Source organism: Diadema antillarum, unplaced genomic scaffold (assembly GCF_040938485.1).
Source record: "Diadema antillarum isolate AM-2024a unplaced genomic scaffold, OU_Dant_1.0 seq00001076_RagTag, whole genome shotgun sequence".
Taxonomy (NCBI): domain Eukaryota; kingdom Metazoa; phylum Echinodermata; class Echinoidea; order Diadematoida; family Diadematidae; genus Diadema; species Diadema antillarum.
In genome coordinates, this window is record NW_027271899.1 from 579,523 (window position 1) to 601,646 (window position 22,124).

General features: G+C 39.8%; 1 protein-coding gene across 1 annotated transcript in view; it reads right to left on the minus strand.

The window, feature by feature from the left end:
• Positions 1 to 12,092: 12,092 nt before the first annotated feature.
• LOC139743396 (periodic tryptophan protein 2 homolog) overlaps positions 12,093 to 22,124 on the minus strand; it is an 86,706-nt gene continuing 76,674 nt past the window's right edge. The window contains exon 18 of the mRNA XM_071653882.1: positions 12,093 to 12,342. Within this exon, the coding sequence (XP_071509983.1) occupies positions 12,093 to 12,342 (250 nt within the window). The remainder of the gene's footprint in view (positions 12,343 to 22,124) is intronic.

A 22,124-nucleotide genomic window follows, 5' to 3' on the forward strand; every position in this document is an offset into this window, starting at 1 on the left:
ACATGTTTAACAGCAAACGAAATCATGATAAGTGGGAATCTGAACATAGATTAATGATTTATGAATCATTTGAATTGTACACACACACACACACACATCATATATATATATATATATATATATAATATATATATATATATATATATATATATAACAACACAGGCCTATGTACAGAATCTGTGCGTGTGTGTGTCAACGGAAAGAGGGAGATTTTTTTAGGTGCAGTGATGGCAAATGATAGATGAAGAAACCACACACCACGAGTAGAAGTTTTTTTTTTGCTTGCATAGAACCACTATTAAGCACAAGAGACTCATCAAAATCTTCAGAATCACAAATCCCCAATCTTTATGCAATGAGCCCAGCTTTGCTGCATCCATCACCAAACGTTAAGCCAGCTTCGAACTCGAGCCTCCCCGATAAGCTGTGGTGTACTCCTGATGTATCCATCACTACAGCCCATCGCTTGTTTAATATCTAATGTAGACGAACCACGTAGGTGTGCTGGTGCCTTATCTCCGAGCTATTCCCCACAGGAAGATTTGGGAAGATGAACGAACGTTTCTCTTTCCTACCACAAATCCCCCTTTACATGTAACTGCATGAATAATGTAAATTGTACGAAAGTCCCGAACTAAGAACCAACCTGATTAGATAAGCTAGAAATGCTTTCATTGCCCTGGTATTATCTAAGTCGGTAATTTAAATCGGACCTATAGTACTCAGGTGGGTATCGCCTTTATGTACGATTCAGATTATAAATGGGGGGGGGGGCATGACCATGGGGGGGGGTGGTCATTTGCCTTCTCCCCAAACAATTTTTTAAAAATCCCTTTTTTCTTTAGACTCGGATAGTAGTTTTTCAAACAATTTCATCAGTAAATGAAATAGAAATTATACAACAATTTAAGAATTCTTTTTTTATCTTCTAGTGTTTGCTAAGTACATTTCTCGTTATTGTGTGAGAATAAACATGGCATTATCATAATATCTGTTGCGACTCCATTAACTGCCGTTTATTTTGTCATTGCCGTTGAGCGCTTTGCCCCTCCATAGACATAGTACACAGTGAAGGCACACATGAGGAAAAATACGTGGCATATAGGGACACCCACGATTTAGCCAGTCACACGGTCCCAGAAAGTTTATTAAACTTACTTTTTTAGATTAAAAAAATACACATATATTCCACCAAAAAGTGTACACAAGGTAGGGCCTAGTTGAATTTCAGTTCTAAAAACTGCAAAAGCTCTCTACAGACCGATAGAGTGAAAGGAGGAGGGACCCCTCTACATCCTCACTGGAAACAACTGACGCCCACGAGCGGCCGCTTGCGGAGTGTCTGCATCAAAAAGCTCACGATTGCTGTTCTGGTACGTGCATGAAAAAAGTGAATTGCAATATGATAATGAGAAGTGAAAAGTCTGTGAACATGACCACGATGACGCAACGTAAAACGTGCATCACGTTAAAAAAAGAAAAATATAAATTAGCCACTATGATACGTTTGGAATCGCCTCAAGAAAAAAAAAAGTGTCATCTATCCCCCCCCCCCCCCCCCATAACGCACTCCTCTTGCGCATGCGTGGACTCTCACTCCCACTCTTTAGCCGTCGAAGTACTGTTACTGTGTGCGCGTGACTTGCGCTGTTATGAAAGTAATGCATACGGTGGAATTCTTATCCACAGCATCGAAGGTAACTGTAAGCGTGGTTGTGACAGAACCATCTCACTGTGAGTTCGTTCATGGGATATACGATGAGCGACTGTCTTCAGAAGCCCTCAAGGTTTTGTTTTGGTTTTTTTTTTCCCGATTGTTTACCGCATGCGATTTTGTGAAAATCTATCTTGTTGTACATTCTTCACAATTCCACTTTCCAGTTTCCCTCCACACAGACCTAGTTGTTTGATAATATTGATTGATAAAGCAGTATTGAGCAACTGAACTGCTGTGCGCAGTCGACGTATGTGATGTCTTTGGATTTGCATGTGATAGCTTCTCATAGCATCTGCGTCGCGTTTATGGCTTCTGGACAACAACAACAACAACAAAGACGAGAATATGAAATAATTTCTCTTTGTGACTGTGTAACATTAAAAAATACATTAATATAATTGATCATTGCACGTTTGGACACTCGTGTAAACAAAATTGTTTAAAAAAAACCCCCGAAATAGAGCTTCAGAGTTTGCAAGGAGAGAGTGGGGGAGATAGACAGACAGACAGACAGAGACAGACAGACAGACAGACAGACAGACAGACAGACAGACAGAGTCAGACAGGGGGGGGGGGAGATTGCAACATTTATATAGCCTCAATAAAGAATAGGAAGTAAGAAATCATGTGAAATGATACTATCCCTTATTCTCTTGATTCCTGTTTCAAGGATAGAACAGGAGAATAAATCGATGGAAAATCAAAGTCCGACAAAAAAAAAACACTAAACAGCGGAGCGTAAGGTAAAGTTTAGGGGATAACTCATATCAATATCAGTTATCGGCGTGCAGTCTTAGATTTTGCCCAGGGGCTTTGTTGACTTTGTTTCATTGGTATCGAACTGAGTTGTGCTCGAATGACGTCGTTTGCGAGCATCCTTTAGGGGGTTCCAGTAAAGAGAGATGAACGAGCGCGATTTGCGAGGAAATAAAGTGTGGCAACGCAGAGAGTGAAAAATCTCTACTTTTCTCCTCCGGCTGTGCGACCTTACGTAAACAACATTATCCGTTAAGCCGCCACTTGGTGTTTCATGCAAACACGACTGCAACAGTAATCTTAGTCGAAATGCACACTGCCATCTTCGAGAGGAAAATGGTAGAAGAGTGGGTTTTTTTTTTCTCTGCCGTCCAAAATAGAATCAAACTAAGGAGAATGCGAGGGGAGGGGAGGGAAAAAAGAAAGTAAAACAAAGAGGAAATATAATAAATCCCTTTGTCTGCTTGGAAATTTAGCCGAGCACGACCCGTAATTGCTCGAGTTCGATTGTGCGGAAAGAGGCATTAGACTCAATTCGGCGAGGTTCCCATGCGCCACTACCCGTGGCTATTGGAGATGCGGCGAGTTCGGTTCAGCTGATGACCACCAAATCGGTCCGAACGTGGGGTGTCAAGATGATAAAGCCAAAGGGGGGAAAATGTTGCTGTACCTACCCCCCCCCCCCCCAATGTTCTCTATCTCTCTTGCTGCAGTTATACATTTCTCTTCAGACTACTGTAACAAAAGGACTGATTAAAGGCACAATCGAGATCGTCTGTCTCACTGTCTGTCTGTTTTTACATAATTAACACAAACACACACATCATGTTTATTTGACTCAAATTTTTCTGTCTCCCACGCCTTCTTCAGGAGTCTTGACAATAACGGTATCAAAACAAAGATGTCGTTTTGATACCGTTATTGTCAAGACTCCTGAAGAAGGCGTGGGACGCCAAAAATATGAGTCAAATACACATTAACAGAAAATTATCATCTATTGGTCAAAATGAATTACCAATAAAAAGATTGTTTTTGTTTGTTTGTTGTTTTTTTTATTATATCTCTCTCTACATCATAATTATAAGTATATGTATATAAACATATACATCGTTTTGTTGATATGACACACAAACACACACACACACACACACACACACACACACACACACATATATATATATATATATATATATATATATATATATATAGGGCCTATCCCTATCAAAATGTTGATTAGCCTTCTGGGAACTTTCGAAACATATGCGATACACTGACAAACACAAACATACATATCTATGTATACATGTAATACATGAGTACTTATATCCCCTATACAAATATCGGTCTTTCTGACATTATTCAAAAATGTGCCTTCTGGGGGAAAAAAACAGATATAACCAGGCTAACCAAGGTCAGAAAATAATTTCAAAAGTGACTGTTTGAGTAAGATGGGCGCTCAAGTTTCCGACCAAGGACTTAGAAAGATGACTATACGGGATACCGCTCCAAGACGAGGTCGCTGGAATGTATCTCTCGTCCGATGGATACGCGTCGCTGAGTCAGTTCCGGGGAGCATTTCTTGAGAAACGAGCTCATCCAGGCAAAGTAAGTTCGGCTTATAGGCTGACGAACCGAGAGAGGTTCGTACCCCAAAAATAGTTCCCTCCAATATTGTCTTAAACAGCTAAACGCGACGACATACCCAAACACCAAATCGAAACCCTGAGCCATGCAGGCTTCAAAGATTGGATGTTTTCAATCTCTGGGAGAAGAAAACAAATACAAAGGGGCTATATCCGGAAATGTTCTCAATTCCTCAACCGTTCTGTTTATCTGTACAAGTTGCGGAGCGCATATACTGTGGCAATTACGGGAATATCGTGTACGTGAGTAACATTGATATCAGCGGTTTGAGATATACAGTACACAAGAGAGCTGTTCGGATACTTCAGGCCGAAGCGCTTTACGGCTATGACGCATTAGAACTATTTACGCGTTATAAGTCTGATTCTACGATAAACTATTGACCTTGCGTTAGGTCGAACTTGGTGGTGTTTCTAGAGAGAATCGCGTTTAAGGTTGAGCATGAAATCAATTGTTCAGCTCATAGCTTCGTTCAAAGTAATCTTAATTCACCAGTTAAAAAGACTCTAGATAAAAACAAAACAAAACAATTATTTTTAACTGTTGAAGATGATATATTGTATCATTTCTGCAATACAACGGGCAAAAAAAAAACCAAATATAATCTATATCCTGAATGCGTGAGGCTTTCTCTGTATACGATCTCCTGCGTGTATTTTAGCAATTAACTGTTTAGTCTGATTCTATAGGATTTGGTTTTCAAATGGGTTATCACTCATTTGGTTACTATCGTTAGGAGAGCAATTCTATATTGCATGAAAAACATGTACTCCACTGACCAAACATTGGTGTCACATGATATGACGTACATGGGTATACATAAGTAGTTCAAATACCAAAAAAAAAAAAAAAAAAAAAAAAAATCATCATCATTTACAAACCCGGAAGCGTGCCATGCCATTCGTGCCCCATTTCCCTCAAATAAAAAACAACAACAATAGATATGTCAAAGTTTCCTTGTTGCCAGATATAAGCAAAACAACTAAACGCGGGAACTGTACTGAAATTCTCCTCGTGTGTTCTTTCACTTAGCGCGCGCGCGCGGTTAAATCGAATTAACCCCAACGACGAAATTGGACTCGTTCCGTGGGATATAATTAGCCAGGACATACTGTATTCACGAATGTAAGATGGGCCGAGCCGGAATTTGAAATGTCAGTTGCATCGCATGCACAGGCATTAGAAAAGGAAACAGAGACAGATAGATAGATAGACAGACAGACAGACAGACAGACAGACCGGGAGAGAGAGAAGGGGTGGAGTGTGATCATGATTAAAAGAGAAAGAGAGGGAAAGCGCGCGAAAAAAAAGCATCTTTCCACTGATCGATCAGAAGTTATATAGAGCGACGGTTGCCGATAGACTAACAGGTTTACAGACAGACTGACAAGTTTAGAGATAGACACAGACAGAAACCATTCGTAGAAACCTTGTAGAAATGGGTTACCAGACAAGTGACAGCGGACGGTATGGTGCGATCGAGTCACGAGCCATCAGCTGCAGCAGCTCACAGCTAAGGATATGGAGAAGCTTGGGAAACCGTGATCGGCTGCATTCTGACAGAACATGGCAAAGAGAGAGAGGGGGGAGGGGTTGAGAAAGAAAGAGAGAGAGAGAGAGAGAGAGAGAGAGAGAGAGAGGGAGAAAGGGAGAGAGGAGAGAGGAGTCCCCTTAAGAGAGGAAAGGTTATAGCTAATGTGTTGAAGTACACAAGTTGCTTAAATCAGTCTTTGCAGTCGGTAGCACGCATGACGCTTTATTAGAAAAGACAGCAATGGTGTGAAAATAAAAACGCATAGCAGCCACTTAAATTGGAATACCTGTTAAAACATAGTGCTTCCTTTGCATTTTAAACACATCTTATATACACACCAAAATTGTCACATACAAAACGCAAATATACATGCATGTGTATACACACATAGTATACATATATGTACATGTATATGCATGCTGTATATATTTGTATTTTAAAAATGAATAAATGAAGTTATACATTATATACACATATACTTATTCACCTTTTTACTTAGCAGTGTATGTCACTCATTTGTATCTATTCGTAACATTCATACATCATGTATATAATAATAATGTACACAAAAATGCAGTTTACATGAAGGTATTTTTAAAACTTAAAGGGGACTTAGTTGTTCAGCTGTTACGCCCGCGACAAAATTGAAAGACATTCAAATATAAAAAGACTGAAAAAAAAGAAACAACATTTTTTTTATGAAGCATTCATGAACATGTATTTATTTATTCGTTCATTCATGTCTCCAAATACATGTTTCCCTTCGTGAAAGTCTATATGCTTACCAGATTTTTGTGTTCCCAAGTAGATTCTTATCCTCAGATGTGTCGCCAAGAGTGAAAAAGTTGCTGAAGTTCTTGATTTTATGATAGGCCTTCTTCACTCACAAAATTAGCATGCAAGATTTTTTTTTTGTCATGATCATACTCTGAACACTTGAGTAAAATTGTATTTCGTACTAAGATTTATTGCAAATATCCTATGACAACGGCGAAATTTTCTTATCATTTTGTGTGTGTGTGTGTGTGTGTGTGTGTGTGTGTGTGTGTGTGTGGTAAAACACTGACTTTAAACGAAAACATAGTTCTCATATGCCTGCGGAACTGTTGATTTCTGCTCTAAAATGTACACGAATGCACAAGAAATGTGTGAAATAATGCTGTAATGACACAATTTCAGTTGCGTAGCGATAAAAATGCGAAATATTAGCCAAAAGGCTTCGCCGGAAATATTACAATCTCAGAGCTTACCACCCGGTCGTGGTTGCTACATGACGTTTTACAATCGATTGCATCGATTACAACATATTGGGCCGTAGCATAGTATCCATCGCAGGCAAGAGTGAATTGCATGTAGCTTGTTCTGCATGCGATTCAATACGACTGCTTGAGCATGATTCAATCACCATGTACCAGCAGCGTTCTACACACCCACTACGGAACGGGGAGGGCACTTCAGTATAAAAGTCGGGTACATCGACTTTTTTGTATCATTTTCACACTTTTGATCTAAAAAAACAACAACTACAAAACAAATATCCTGGCAAATTGCGTCAGCCAGACAAGATTTTTAATAGAGCTTTCCGATAAAGATTGCAAGAAAATTCCAAATTGTGGAAGATAAATATTGAGTCCTTCCAAGAATGTTTTAGCTATAAAGGAGACATCCCGATGATTTTCGGACTTTTACATAATGAACAACTATAAATTGGTTATACTGTACTGGGTACAGAGTTTCAGAATTTATAGTGATTGGGATGAGGAATAAGAATGTTTTCAAAATGTATGACAAATCACAGTGAACAAGGATGATGACATGTAGCCTCACTATAAGAATGCATGAGTAGGGGTTCAAGGAAGCAGAACAAAAGAAGTACACATGCATAATTCCACACAGGTGAACTTGTTTAGCACGTGGTAATGTAATCGTATAACAGTGTCCTATGTCATCATCCCTGTTCAGTGTAATTTAAGATTTTTTAGAGTATTGATTTCTCTGCTCAAGGACCACAATAAATTCAACGAATTTATACATGGAGCTGTCGATTTATAAACATGTTGTAAAATTACGAAAATCGTCTGGAATGCCCCTTTAATTCCACAAATCTATATATGGAGCTCTTGATTTATGTACTCCATGATGTCAAATTATGAAAATCGTCCTGAATGCCCCTTTAACCTCCAACTGCAGTGAACGTGGTAAGAAGCAAGAGGGAACTGGAAACGCCATAAGCATTTTGAAGATTATTGAGGAAAATATGAAGGCCATTTTTTTACTGTACTATTGTTGAATGAAGAGGATATTTGGAGAGAAATTCGACACGTGCTATTCAAATGCCACCGGTGGGTCATAGATAAGATTTCACTGAAGTCATGATGGCCCAAAGACCACGATTTCTGCCTTTTAAACAAGTTGTTTGCTCATTACTCTGCACTTGGAAGGTTCAGATTTCACAGGTTTATATATGCTGCAAAGGTTTTGCTATCAGCAGTGTCATTAACTGTCGTGAATTAATCCAAATTCTATTCGGTAAAAGGTGCGATATATGTACTGATGTGTCCTCTTGCTGTGCCTTTTGTTTCAGATGATTTTCCATATAACTCCAATCCAAGATTCATCATTGCACATATTGCTATGTACTTGTATATTTCATCTTTGAATAGGTACTTTTACAGATTATTTTCAAATACATGTACTAATGATATGTTGAGCTATTTATCAAAGATAAAAGAACAAGGATTTTTCTTTGTATGTGTTTTTATATTGAATATCAAAGTGTGATACCCTTTTAAAAGGGCACATGCAAAAGCAACCTTCATAAAAGACTTTGACAAAACTGAAAACAATGCAACAAGTTCTCAAAAACTTGATATGTTTCGATTTTTACTGGTTTAATTAGCTATGAGTTGTACAAAATTGTGTTCTGAGAAATGCAAAATTCAAAGCAAAAGTGTCAGATTTTTTTTTTTTAATTAGATGCTGGATTTTTAACAAGTATGTTCTATGTCAAAATTGTATTTCTGATGAATGTCTTGTGATCTGAGAATATATTTTTGTTTAACATTGTGTTCAAATTGGAAAATAAAGATTGTAATGGAAATTGAAATTTGAAATTAATTCAAAAAAGGAGTAAGAAGTTACAGTTTTGACTTCTGCACAGCAACAAACTTTTAAGTGCCTTTCTTGGGAAACCTCATAATGTCAAGCTTGTTTACATGCCTGTGATATCACTATTACAATGTATAGAGTTTCTCATTTGTCACTTGCAATACAAGACTGAAATCAAATTTCCTCGATTTTTGATGAAGAAATTGACTTTCCATTTAATTGCAAGGGAGGTTTATAGCCATGGTGTAAATTACACCCAAAAAAAAAAATGCAGAAAAGGGAAACATCTGCAGTGTATTCACATAGACCATTGTAAAACGATATGACCAATAAGTCTTTGTTATAGAAACATATACCAATAGAACACCAAAGAAAATGACCTATAGTCTTTTTAAACAGCCATGTATGTCTGTCTTGTGTTCAGATCTCTACAAATCTGCTACTTTACATTTTACCTTGGACATGTATGTCATGTTTCCACTATCGGGTATTTTGGTTGTTGTTTTTGTTTATTTTTTGTGTTTTTTTTTCACTCTGTTGACATATGAGGTTTTACACACACACACACACACACACACACACATATAAACACACATAAATTTCCTAAATTTGAGATTTCCTAAAATCTGTTGCTTTGCATTACACTTACAGTTATGCATGAGAAGTTTTCCCCATAGGATAGTCTCTTCTTTTCACTCTACTGAAATATGAGATTTTACAGACACACACACATACATACACAAACACATTACTCTCAGAAGAATGATAAGCAATCAACACAAGAATGATTTTACAAAACAGTTATTTATTGTCATATACTCATCATGAATGATCCTCATGGAAGTCTTTATAAAGTACAATGACACCTCAAAGAGGACCATTACACTGCTGCTCATACCAAAAAATATCTGAAAGTTACAAAATGGGAGTTGTTAAGTTTGCAAAACTTTGGTACATCTTCAATGGAGACATCATCAGGAATGCCAGTTAGAATTAGACAGAGGGCCTGAGACTCATTAACATAAAAATACTTTGCACACGGAAGGGTCCAAACTTTGATAGTGACAAGGCTTGAATTCAGGCCTTTGACTGAAAACTGGCATCCCTGGGATCATCCTTAAAGGAGCACAGAGATGCATTTTTTCCCCAGATCAGCTGTGAAGTGCTTCACAAAATAATTCCTCACATTTTAAAGGATAATGAAGGAAGCCTACAATGCAGCTTCAAAATTTAGACAATTAATTTACTAACATTACTAGCAAATGCAAAGTTGGCTGTACCACACATTAATAATGTTACATAAAACTGTACTGCCATGTAGTGCAGGACAAGACTATTCTTGGTAGTTGGTACAGTGCTGCACAAGCATTTTTCTTCTCTATGGCTATTCTGTCTTCTTCTTCTTTTTTTTAATCTCTCTTCAAGGGAAAAACTGGAAAAAATAGATACAGGGACGATTTCATCATGGGAAATTCTCATCGACAACGATGCTGGTGTAGGAAACAATGCCTCATAAAACGCTCCCATAAAAAGACAAAGAGCATCACAGAATTTCTCTTGCAGCTCATAATTTGCTTTATCTTACATATAATAAATATAATGATAGGATTCCCACTTTACCGTCAACACCATCTTGCAAACTCCGAACTGTAAGCCTTCATGGAGGCAGAATCACACAATCTCATTCAAAATGCACCACCAGCTCTGCAAGGCATGGTCCTCACTCGGCCCAGACAACAGGTGTCGATGCAGTTACAGTATCTCATTCGACAGGACAGATACGAACACAGGAGTAGTGGAGAAAAGTATCAAGTCCCGCATGGTTGAGTGGAGTATGCCGAGCATGAAAGATGATAAACCAAAGGTAAAACCCATCTGATATGCACAAGTAATTACTTACATCCTCAGAGCACCCTGAGATAGCGAACGTCGATTTCACCTGCTTTGATTTTCTCGCCGAACACTCCCAATTTGTTTGGTATGGAAATTGTCAACTTCGAAGACATTCCAAAGAGAGGAAAAAAAATATATACACCTGCTTCAGATGCAGTAAAATTATAAGATTCTAGTTCACATTCTCTTTGTGATAATTTTTGAAACTCGTATTTTGGTGTTAAAAACAGAAGGGAGTTTTTTTTTTTCAAAGGCATATTACTCTTGCATGATCACGGAAAGCTGCCGACAGACAACCATTTTTACAACTTGCTAACATCCTAAATTTTGGGTACATTGTTTGTTAGTTTTGTCACAACATTTAACCCATTCGTTATATGTATTTTACTCTTTTCAGTGTAAATAACCTCTTCCCGTAGCAGTATTACCAAATTCGTTACAAGAATTTTGCTCTTTTCAGTGCAAACAACCTATTCCTGGTGTAGTTTTGCCCCCAAAAGTTTGCTTGGTATACCATTTCATTGGACCACAGATAGCTCACTACTACCTAATCCAGTTTCCCATGGGTAACTTCAAATCATCAAGCTCTGATTTATTATTCCACGAACAACATGTAATCTTTGTCTTCAAGTTAGCATGTTTTCCAAGTGTAAGATGAGACAAATGAAATACCAAGAGAGAAAGATAAGGATAAGGTAGAGAGGCAACGAGGAAGAGAGAAATGGGGAGGAAAGAGACGGGAGATATCCTGCAGACAAGCAGACTATATGCAAGTCATCAGCATCACAAGGTTTTTTTTCAATGTCAACGTATATCAACTGAAGGATGCAGCAGCATTCACACCTTGGCCTGGGTTTGGACGAGTCAGTTGTGTATTTATATTGATTAACTTGCAGGGTAAGATGATACAGGGATGATACGAACCATACCAGGAAAAACACACATTTCACACCTCTGCACCTCACACACATACATACATACAAACAAGTAGAAGGGCAACCGTTGGGGGTTCGGTGATTTTCATGAGGGGTGGCTGCGGGCAGGTTTTCAGTGATTTTTGCGAGGGGCAGCCGCAGGCAGATTGGGGGATATAGGGTAACAAACATTGATGATCTCGCATCTCCAAGGCACTAGGGTATCCGTCCGAGATTTCTCCATCTGAGCAACCAACATCCAATTAATCTGATGACTCCATTTCTCTGCATCTTGTTCCACAGGAGCTTTAGAAGAGGATGCTGCGCAGTGAACGAGAGGGTGGCAGAGATTGATGGTGCTTCGGAGAAATCAGGCCACACCAATCTGCACGTGTCCACGTGGAGTTTGGAAGAATATGTTATGGATCAACAGATGATATGGGGGTTGCATCATCCGTAGCCAGCGCAGAGTTCTCAGCCCTTGACAAACATCTCATTATATCAGGTGAGACAGAGAGGGTTGACATCATAAAAGGGGCGCGATCTCCGTCTCGGAGTCATCGCTGTCGACGAGAGCTGCCGAATCCCTCAGGAGGACCATCTCGTCTCCATCATCCCCTTCATCCTCTCCCACATCCCGAGGCTGACCATCGCCTTCCTCATCCCCATCTTCTACCTCGTCTGCCCTCATGCCCAGGGGTTGCAGTTTTCGTTTCCTCGACTTGATCCTGGCGAGCGTTTGGAGATACCGGAGGGTATACTTGTTGTTGTCACATCTGTAAACAAACAAAAAACAGGAAAATAAACATGTCAGATGAAACCTGCAACTTTTTCTGAGAAAGCCAATATCAGCATTTCACACATCTGCAGAGTACAGAATTGAGTATCAGCTCATACTACCGGTGATTACTCAAAACCCATAACTCTTCTTCTATGGCTGCAAAAAGAGATGCAGTTTGATGTTCACAGCAACCAATCAGCCTACTGCTTCCTACATGACAAACAAACAAACAAAAATCCCCACTGTGAACATAAAAATCCCATACTGAGTTCTCGAAGTCATTCAACATGTATGACTGTGTCCTGAAAAGAGTCACAGAATCACGTCTTCTCTTCACTTTTTTTTTTCTCTATGGCAAGGAGATTTGCCTGAACATTTTACGGTCGTGGCATCGAAGAGGAATTGATCCTCCTTGCTCACAACTTGCTGTCACATCCATCTTGCATCTTGGACTCCTTAAAATGCCATGAAACTGCATAAATTCAGGAGTAATCTACAGATGTAGGAGTGATTAAAGGGTAATGATGTGATACAAGCAACAAAATAGCAGAGTGAGCTCACGTCAGAGCCACAACGTGACAGGCTTACACATTAGACTTCAGACTACCATCATGGGAATCAATGCTAAAAAAGAAAAAAAGGAAAGAAAGACAAGGACTTTGCCAACACTGATCAGGTGCAGAGTAAGACTGAATCTTTTCACACAGGCCCTGTCCACATATGTACACCTTGACAAGTCTCTGAGAAGAATCGCAAATTGCCACTGATGGCAATTTGTCCTGCGCTGCGTACCGGCCACTTCCACGAATGTGGGCATGTCAGGGTGGATACGGAGAAATGGGGTCGCATAAATCATGCCTGTCTGCGCCAAGCGCTGGCAGTGTTTGATTGCGGGAGAAAAGGGCAAATAAACTGTTCGACCTCCTTTGAAAGGGACAAATGCATACAAACGCTAACTATTCCAATGTGTTGTGTGTGTATGTGTGTGTGTGTGTGTGTGTGTGTGTGTGTGTGTGTGTGTGTGTGTGTGTTTGCATGTGTGTGTGTGCATGGGGGAGGGGCAGTGGAGGAGTAGGGAAGAGTAAAAATTTTCCCTGAGGCACCATACTCTGTGGCTGGATGAAGACGAATTGAACCATTCAACATCAAGTGCATCAGCGGAGCAATTTATTTTTCATGGGATTAATGTCGTACTGGTGACAGGGGGATGCAGAGATACTCTTGGTCCCTCTTTCACTCCTCCCTTCCTGACAAAAAAAGGAGAAAAATCAGCCACAGTACTTGTCATATCATGCTATGAAACTTTGTATATTTTGGCAAGTAATGTTCCTTACAGTGTGAAAAAAGAAAAAAAAAAAGTGTACTCCAAATGCAGTCCTACATGAGGCTATTCTCTGTTGGGGCGATAAAACCCCGTAACTCAATAATGTCAAATGTTCAGGACAGTGAAAAACATGGTAGTGGTAATATAACAAATTGGATCACCTTTCCTTTGACATGCCGTGGTGGCATCATTTTGGGGGTAGGACAGCAAGGATTTGGACAGGACATCACTTAACTGATTATCTGACAATTAAGCCAAAAAAAGTAAAGTTCACCAGAATTTGAGATACAAGGTTTCGTCACTCCAGTGGCACATGAGTGCTGTATTGCTCCAAGGTTCAATGTACAAATTGGGCATTTTGAATGATTTATAACCAAAACAGCATGACAGCAAAATTGAACCCCTTTACAAATTCTTCTTCTACACTCCTTTCTTTAAGCCTCTCACATTTGCTAATCAGTCTATCAGTCTACATGTGACTGTGCATGACAAAAAAAGTCACAAAAGTCGCACCCTTTGATTTTACGCGAGGACTCAAAAAGGGTGAAATGGGTCAACCAAGTCAATCTTAAGTTTTTCATATTTCCTGAACTAGTCTTAATCTACATTATGCTTTAAGTTTGGGATCATAAAATGAATGGGAAAGTGTGTTTTCAGCAGTTTTCTACAACCTTTTTTTTGTAGATTTATGCAATCAGATATGTCTTAGAGACCCCTTTTCATTTCTTGAAAATCCTTTGCACACTCTTCCCTTTCAACTCTAATAACTTTTGAAAGGATAATGCTACTGCTTTGAAAGTTGGAACTAATCATGGGAAAAAACTGTGTTAATAATGTATGCTCAATTTCCGCTTAATCTGATAATCCCTTCATTGTTGTTGCTACTTTGGTTTACATCCTGATTTTTGTATCATTCATTGCACAGCTACCACAGCTTGGTAAAGATTAAGCACTTGAACAGACCCTGTTCTTCAGAGCTTCTTTTCTCAGTTCACACACTTTTCCAGAGTGTGTGCTTTCTTTCCAGTATTTAGGTAGATCGGGGGAGTAATTTCAATTGAGTTATACATCATTTTAAAGCTTAGAGTCTGCTGTTTCAGAATCTACCCTTAGATGCACGGTCACATATATCTGTCTGTCTGTGTGTCTGTCTGTCTCTCTTTCTTGTGGTAAGATCTAGGTTAGATGTGAAATCATCCTGCTGTTTGGAACGTATCCAAACCGTATCAGAATGTATCAAAATATCGGAATCTTATTCGAATAGAAGACATCACTTCCCGTCACAATTCCTTGCTTGCAATGTATCGCATCTTTGCTCAAATCATGGACTCCATCCCAGTATGTCCCCTAGAGAGGAAATTAATCAATCTAGACTGTCTCCAGCACCGTGCACACCATGCCACCATAAGACTCACAAAATTTGTTCATTCTCTTGACACTCAAAAGTTTTTTTTTTCTTAATCTACCTCTTTCTTTCTATCCATCACTCAATCCTCTGAATACTTTTGTCAAAGTGAGACATAGAGCCCATCCCAACATCCACAGCCTCTCAAAATCCGGAAAAGGGAATTAAAAAAAATCTTCCCTTTCACTTAATCAAATTGAGAACCAAGTGCAGGATCTGCTATGAAAGTCTCAGCCTCGATTACTCCCACACTTCAATCCGCCAATGACCCTTTGGCACTGGGGCGTTTTCTAATCACTGTTGCGACGGAGAAAGTCCGCGGGGTCTCCATCCCCTCCGTCGCAGCGTAATCCAATGTGAGGGCCCGCGAACCGAGGCAGCGCACTAACGAGGAATTAATGGAGACAGATTAGCGGCGCAAAGAGGCCGTGACAGGTGAGATTAAAATCTAGATGACAAACAGCGGCACCTGATGTTGTTATGCAACAACGACGGCATGAAAACACAACCTGATCATTTGGAAACAGTAATGGGAATGTCATCAGTAACGGCACTCTTATGTTGCTTTTTTTTTTTTTTTTAGGGAGGCTGCATTCTGCACATACCACAGCTGACAGCATCAACCTTGGACTCTCTTTTTCCTGATAAAAGGACTTATCTTATGTGAATCCTCACTGGTAATCAGAAAGGGCAAATAGTCATAAAGATGATTGATATAACTTTAAATGAATGTTGGAGCACTGTGTCAAAGTAGATCAAACTCTGGAACCTACACTCTGGACTCCTCTGAGGCTGTTTGGCCTTCAAGTTACCAACAGCAAGTGATTCATGAGTGGCGGTGATTAAAACTCCGGCACAATTCCTGGAAAACCTTTGCATTCTCCTTCACAAGGCTCAACATTCAGGCTAGTTTACCTTCCAGGAAGATAATTACAAACAATTGACTGCATTGTGACATGCATGTATCTCATTCCAACACACACAAACACACACACACACACACACACACACCAGAAAAGAACACAATCTTTGAATCATTGCTACACCTGTTTCTTATCAAAATGTTCACGTGAAATAATGCCCAACTATATTCTGGTCTGACAAATTAAAGGCACTTTTCAGTATGCTGCAATTTAGAAAAAAAAAGAAGAAAAAAAGAAAGAAAGAAAAACCTTTATTGTATGGTTCTAAATGCTACTATGTAAGGATGAAGCTGCCTTTCTTGTTGCACTTTTTGGTGGGCATAAAACTCTGCAGAATTCCAACAACAGAACTAAAAAAAAAAAAAAGGTTGAGTGGAGTGTGGGCTTCATTTGATTTGATGGACCAAATAGGGGTTTATTTCGTCTCATTTAATGACGGATTAGGGTTAAGATTTGATTACACATGTCTCCCTGTATTCATGACCTTACCATGAGTCTGACATTTATGTGGACTGCCCACACTCGCATACAGGAGGAGAAGAATTATGTGCGTACATGTACATGTATGTGCTAGTGTGTATAACCTGTAACCATGGCAACTCAAGAAAATTCTGGCAGGCACAAAGTTCATACAGCTAACCTACTTTTTTTATGTCTGCAGATTCACACTTAAAAATGATGTTGGAAAAAACAACAAGAAAAGAACCACTAGCAATCATTACACATCTAGACTACCAATGTTGTATGAACCATACAACTTAAAAGCCTTTGCATGATATCCTTTCTAGCTGGGAGCAATATGTCTCACATCTTTGGATGATGCACGAGTGTGAAGATGTGGAAGCACTTGAACGCCTTTTCCCCTCCTACGCATATAAACTCATACACACTGACTCACATCCAAACCAATGAAAGTCACAATTATGCAAAATTTCTTCAAATACACGCAAGAGGCGCACGTGTAGTTTCAAGTACAAGCATCAAACAGTACAAAGATAATAGAGAGACAGTCACGGAAACAAACTTTACTTTTTCAAGTCAAAGGTCATGTCCTGCAATAAGATGGTCCTTAATGCAATCCTGATTGATTTTCAGTGTCTGTGAATCAGCAGAACCCTTATATTTTTTCCAGAGTCGCTTATTGCGAAAGACTACAGCAATCACTTGATGCCAATGATGTATTGTGCATGAATCCATCATGGTTCAAATTCATTGCACACGAAACAGAGACATCTTGAATCCCCCAAACACCCGTTGCTCCAAACACCCGTTGCTCCGACCTCCGTCCTATCCCTCACCCCTACCCAAACCCTCACCCCAACCAAAGTGACTCATTACACCATATCAAGCACAGCGATGCATCAAGATGTCTTCGTCTCCCTCCACCTGCCAAATGTGCTCCTAGACTCCTCTTCGAGCCGAAACCCACCGGTACACTCGAGATGCATCCTCATCTCCGCTTCCCTTTAAGAGAAATAACAGCAACCACAAAACAAAACATGCCACTACATTAATTCCCACCGGCTGAGATCTATCGCAGTCTCTAACCCCCGCTCTGCTCCCGCGGAGAAAAAACAGAAAAAGAAAAAGAAAGAAAAGCTGGATGAAATCAAATCTTGTCGACGCAAGCCTGGCATTTGCAGAGAAGAAGCTGATGAAATGAAAACTTTCCCGGTCCCGGCTAAATTCCCAGGCAGTTAAAGCCGAGCTCTCGAGCCACGAGTGCTCGCCGAGTGGGGAAAGCCTGGGAGAGGATTCAGACACACTTGTGGATGGTCCCATGGGGAAAAAGGATTCGAGGCAGGGATGCACCTTGAAATGAAAGGTGGTATGTTTGAACAAGAGCAGTTTCACATTGAATTCAAAACTTGTTTTTAATCACGTTGCTGCAACGTCGCACATGTTGAAGTTACGCTGTGTGCAGACACAACATTGAGGCTCCCTGCCTACAGCAGACTGCCAAGGATGTTCCATATACAAGCTGTTCATCAAACTCCATGCCCTGTCATCGATCGATTGCACAACTCCAGGAAAACATGCTCGCAAGAGCACAGGTGTACATACACACACTCTATACACATCTACCTGAAGAACATGCAGTTTATCAGCGGAAGCAAGTGAAGATTAAGCTAATCTAAACCAATTCCTCAGATGTATTTTAGAGGAAACCAAAGCCCAAATATAATGTGGCTTAAGTGAAAGCAGCAAAATTAGTAGAACACATCAGTGAAAGTTTGAGGAAAATTGGACAATCATTTCAAAAGTTATGATAGAAGAGCATAATACAAGAGCACCTGACTTACCTCTTACAGAAAGCAAGGGAAATGATATTACCCTTAACATGTCAGTGACAAAAGCGTGCAAATTAAATCTGTTTGACTGGACTTACTTGTGAAAATCACGGAGAGAACGGTTTCTTTCGTGACTCGTCCGAGTCACTTCTTCAGCTCTGTCTGTTTTCTCTGTGATTTTCACAAGTAAGTCCAGTTGAACAGATTTAATTTGCATGCTTTTAGCATACTACCTGGAGGAATCAAAATCTACAGCGATATGTCAGTGACAAGTTGATGGAATGTGTACTTTTCATGAAGAAATTTTTAGAAATTCTCCTTGTATTTTTTTCATATGTTGTCCAGAATGACGTCATGAAGTGTGGTAACCTCCTTATCCAGCAGAAAAACACTTCAATGTAAAAAAAAAAATCATAACTTTTAAATGGACTCTCCAATTTGCCTCAAACTTTCAGTGATGTGTTCTACTAATACTGCTGCCTTCAGTAAATCCAAACTTACGTTTGGGTTGTGGTTTCCTTTAAAGGCCAAACCATTCAGATACTAGTAACAAACATGCTCTAACAATCAAGCAAACATTAATCGGCAAACACCTTCAGATCAAGACAGGTCAAGTTCGATTTGAGAAGCATCTCTGAGGAAGGAACGAGACTAACACAAAACACGTTTCTAAACTCGTTTACATACAGGCGCTGTCATCAATCTGAAAAGGTTCAAAGCGTTTTACAAGGATGTCCCTTGAAACGACAGGTGGTATAAATGAATAAAGACAATAGACAGGGCTAGGATGAGGATCTATTTCCTCGTTCAACAAAGGTCCACTCCCTAAAAAGAGATGAGGAGGGAGGGGATAAAGTGGAACAAGAATGTAATGAAGAGAAGCAACAGGTTCAAGCAGAGGCAAAAAATGGGTCTATTCTCTTTAAGATGGTTTTAATACGGTTTTTAATGGCATTTTTATCTCCTTTGGGAAACAATTCATAGTTAGCATCCAGCTAATCTTGCAATCCTAGCATGATGCGAAACTACTGAAAGAATTACTGCAACATTTAACTTCAAGACATTGCAATTGCCTCTGAAGGTCAGAAAAGAAGATGGCAACTAAGAGAGATAGATAGTATTGAAGAGGAGAAAGAGATGAAGTGGGAGGATAGGAGGAAAGAGAAACAAACAAGTTGTTGATGAAATTGCAGATGTTAAAAAAGAAAATGTCAGGCACAAGAGTGCACAGACTTTTGCAAACAAGCACAAAAAAGATAAACAGATAAACACTGATTATCATCACTCTTTTTCCTTTGTGCAGGAAAATGCTAAAATCTGGTAATTTGACCTGATTTTGTGACCTATATCTCATATCTACAATATGAATCAAGCAGGCTATATACCTTACCATGACTCCCTTTTCACAAAATGTAATTGTCATTAGGTGCTTTAAAAATGAGTGCTTGAAATGTGACATTTTTTACTTTTTACCAAATCTGCTTTTCATGACTTCAAATCTTATTACAGTGAAGAAGGTAATTCTCAAGTAATAGTATGAATTACAAAACAGTACACTTGTGAATGAATGCATGGTAACATTCAAAACCAAGTCCTTTGTCACCAAAGAGTGGGAACAGAATATAAATCAAAGCAGAAAATATACATATTTTCATCATCTTGATCCTGTAACTCTTAAAACACCTTTAGCCATCTGCTCATACCTCTACTTCGTTTAACTCACTGTGACAACATTAAGGAATCATCATCTCTACCTGGAATGATAAAGAGGATGAAATGGAAGATGTGGATGAGAAAGAAGAGAGGAAGAAGAAGATGGGGTGGAATTGATTAGAGCAGGATGAAGGAAAAAAGAAGGAAGAAGAGGAGATAGTCACAAAGAGAGAAGAATTTGGTATAAGAGGAAGAGAAAGATTATGACAAAGAAAGGAGAAATAGATGTAAAAGGAGGAGAAGGAAAAGAAAGATGATGATGATGATGATGATGATGATGAGAGGAAAAGTAGGTATAGGAAGAGGAGAAAGAGGTGGAATATGATGAAGATGATGATGATGGTGATGGTGATGATGATGAGGAGGAAGAGGAGGAGGAGGAAAAGAAGAAGAAGCAGAAAGAAGAAAAGGAGGAGGAAAAGGAGGAGGAGGAGAGGAGTAGGTTAGAAAGAGGAGGAAGAGGAATGGTACTGATGATATGATAAGGAGGAGAAAGTTTACAAGAAAGGCAGGTGCAGGAGGAGGAAGAGATGAAGGAAGAGGAAGAGGAAGGGAGGAGGAAGATGACAATGCAGACAAGAAGGAAAATAAGGTGTAGGAGGAGGAATAGAAATATGATGATGATGATGAGGAGGAGGAGAAGGAGGAGAATGAGGAGAGGGAAGGTATGTGCAGGAGGAGGAGAAGAAGAGGAGCAGGACGAGAAAAAAGAGAAGAGGAGAAAGAGGAAGAAGAGGAGGAGGAGTAGGTAGAGAAGGAAGAGGAGGAGGAGGAGGTGTAGGTAGAGGAAGAGGAGGAGGAGGAGGAGGAGGAGAAGGAGGAGCAGGAGGAGCAGGAGGAGGAGGAGGAGTTACAAGAGGAGCTGCTCTTAGAGATGCATCTGTTTGCCAACAATGGCACAAGGAGATTGCGTTTCATCGATTAGTACTGCACCCTAGACAGCTTCTTAAGCTTTCAAGATGGAGAAGACAGCTCTCTAGCAAAGATGAAGGGCCAGCCGGCTGGCCTACCTTTTCGACAGGTTGCTCGAGGCGGGCCAGAGTCAGAAAAGTGTGTGTGTGTGTGTGTGTGTGTGACAGAGTGGGGGAGGGGGTGAAGTGGAGGACCAGAAAATGGCCAAGCTGTTTTACAATGATAATGCAAAGTGTGGACACACAAACCCAAAAATAGACCAGTTTGCTATCAACATTCTCAAATTGCATGCACACCTTTTAAAACAAAGACTTGTCCTGACGATCAGTAAGTATACAGGTGGGTGGAATGGCTAGTCACTGGGTCCTGAATAGAAGAAATGCATCCATAGATTTAAATATACTCACAAACTGGCCTATTACTTCCACTTGGAATGTGCATTCAACTAATTACGTCTGGCTCCTTTTCACTCATGTGAACACTAGATGCTTGCAGTCTGGTCATTGCAAAGAAGTAAACAGATAGCGAGACCCCTTGCACTAAAGGTGTCTTCCTCTGTTTCACTTCTCTAAATGATGACATAAATGGTATCCCGGGGTACCAAATAAAATCAGCCATTTTGTTGAATTATTATTTTTTTAAAAGGTTGTACCCTGGGTTGACAAAAAGTGGAAATTATTTCGGTGCTGGAGCTAGCACGCGCTAGCCACTGCACTTTCACTGCACTGCACTGCACTGAAGCACACGCTATTGCTAGCACAGCGTACCATGCATCCATAGTTTAACATGCAGTGGCATGGGAATGACTATGTACACGCACACACAGTGCATGCATTTCTCTGCGGCTGTCCTCGAGTGGACGTGAGGTGGCGCTACTCAACGTGGTACCCCAGGGTACAACGGTACCCCGGGGTAACGCGTGATGCATCAAATACAGCATGGTATCTATCATCATCCTCATCCAATGTAAGATATCAAGAAAATAATCTTACGGAATCATACAGAACAAGGTCATCAACAACTGACTTTACTCTAAGACTGGGAAATTCTTTTTCTTATGGTCAGACATCCGGGTATCTATATGACATGGGGTCAGGGAGAGCGGCGGCTGGAGTAAAAAACAAACCCATACAGTTGATCAATCGTCATACTTTAGAGACAACATTGTCTACTTTTCTTGCGCAATTGGCTTTAAAATTCAAGGAAACC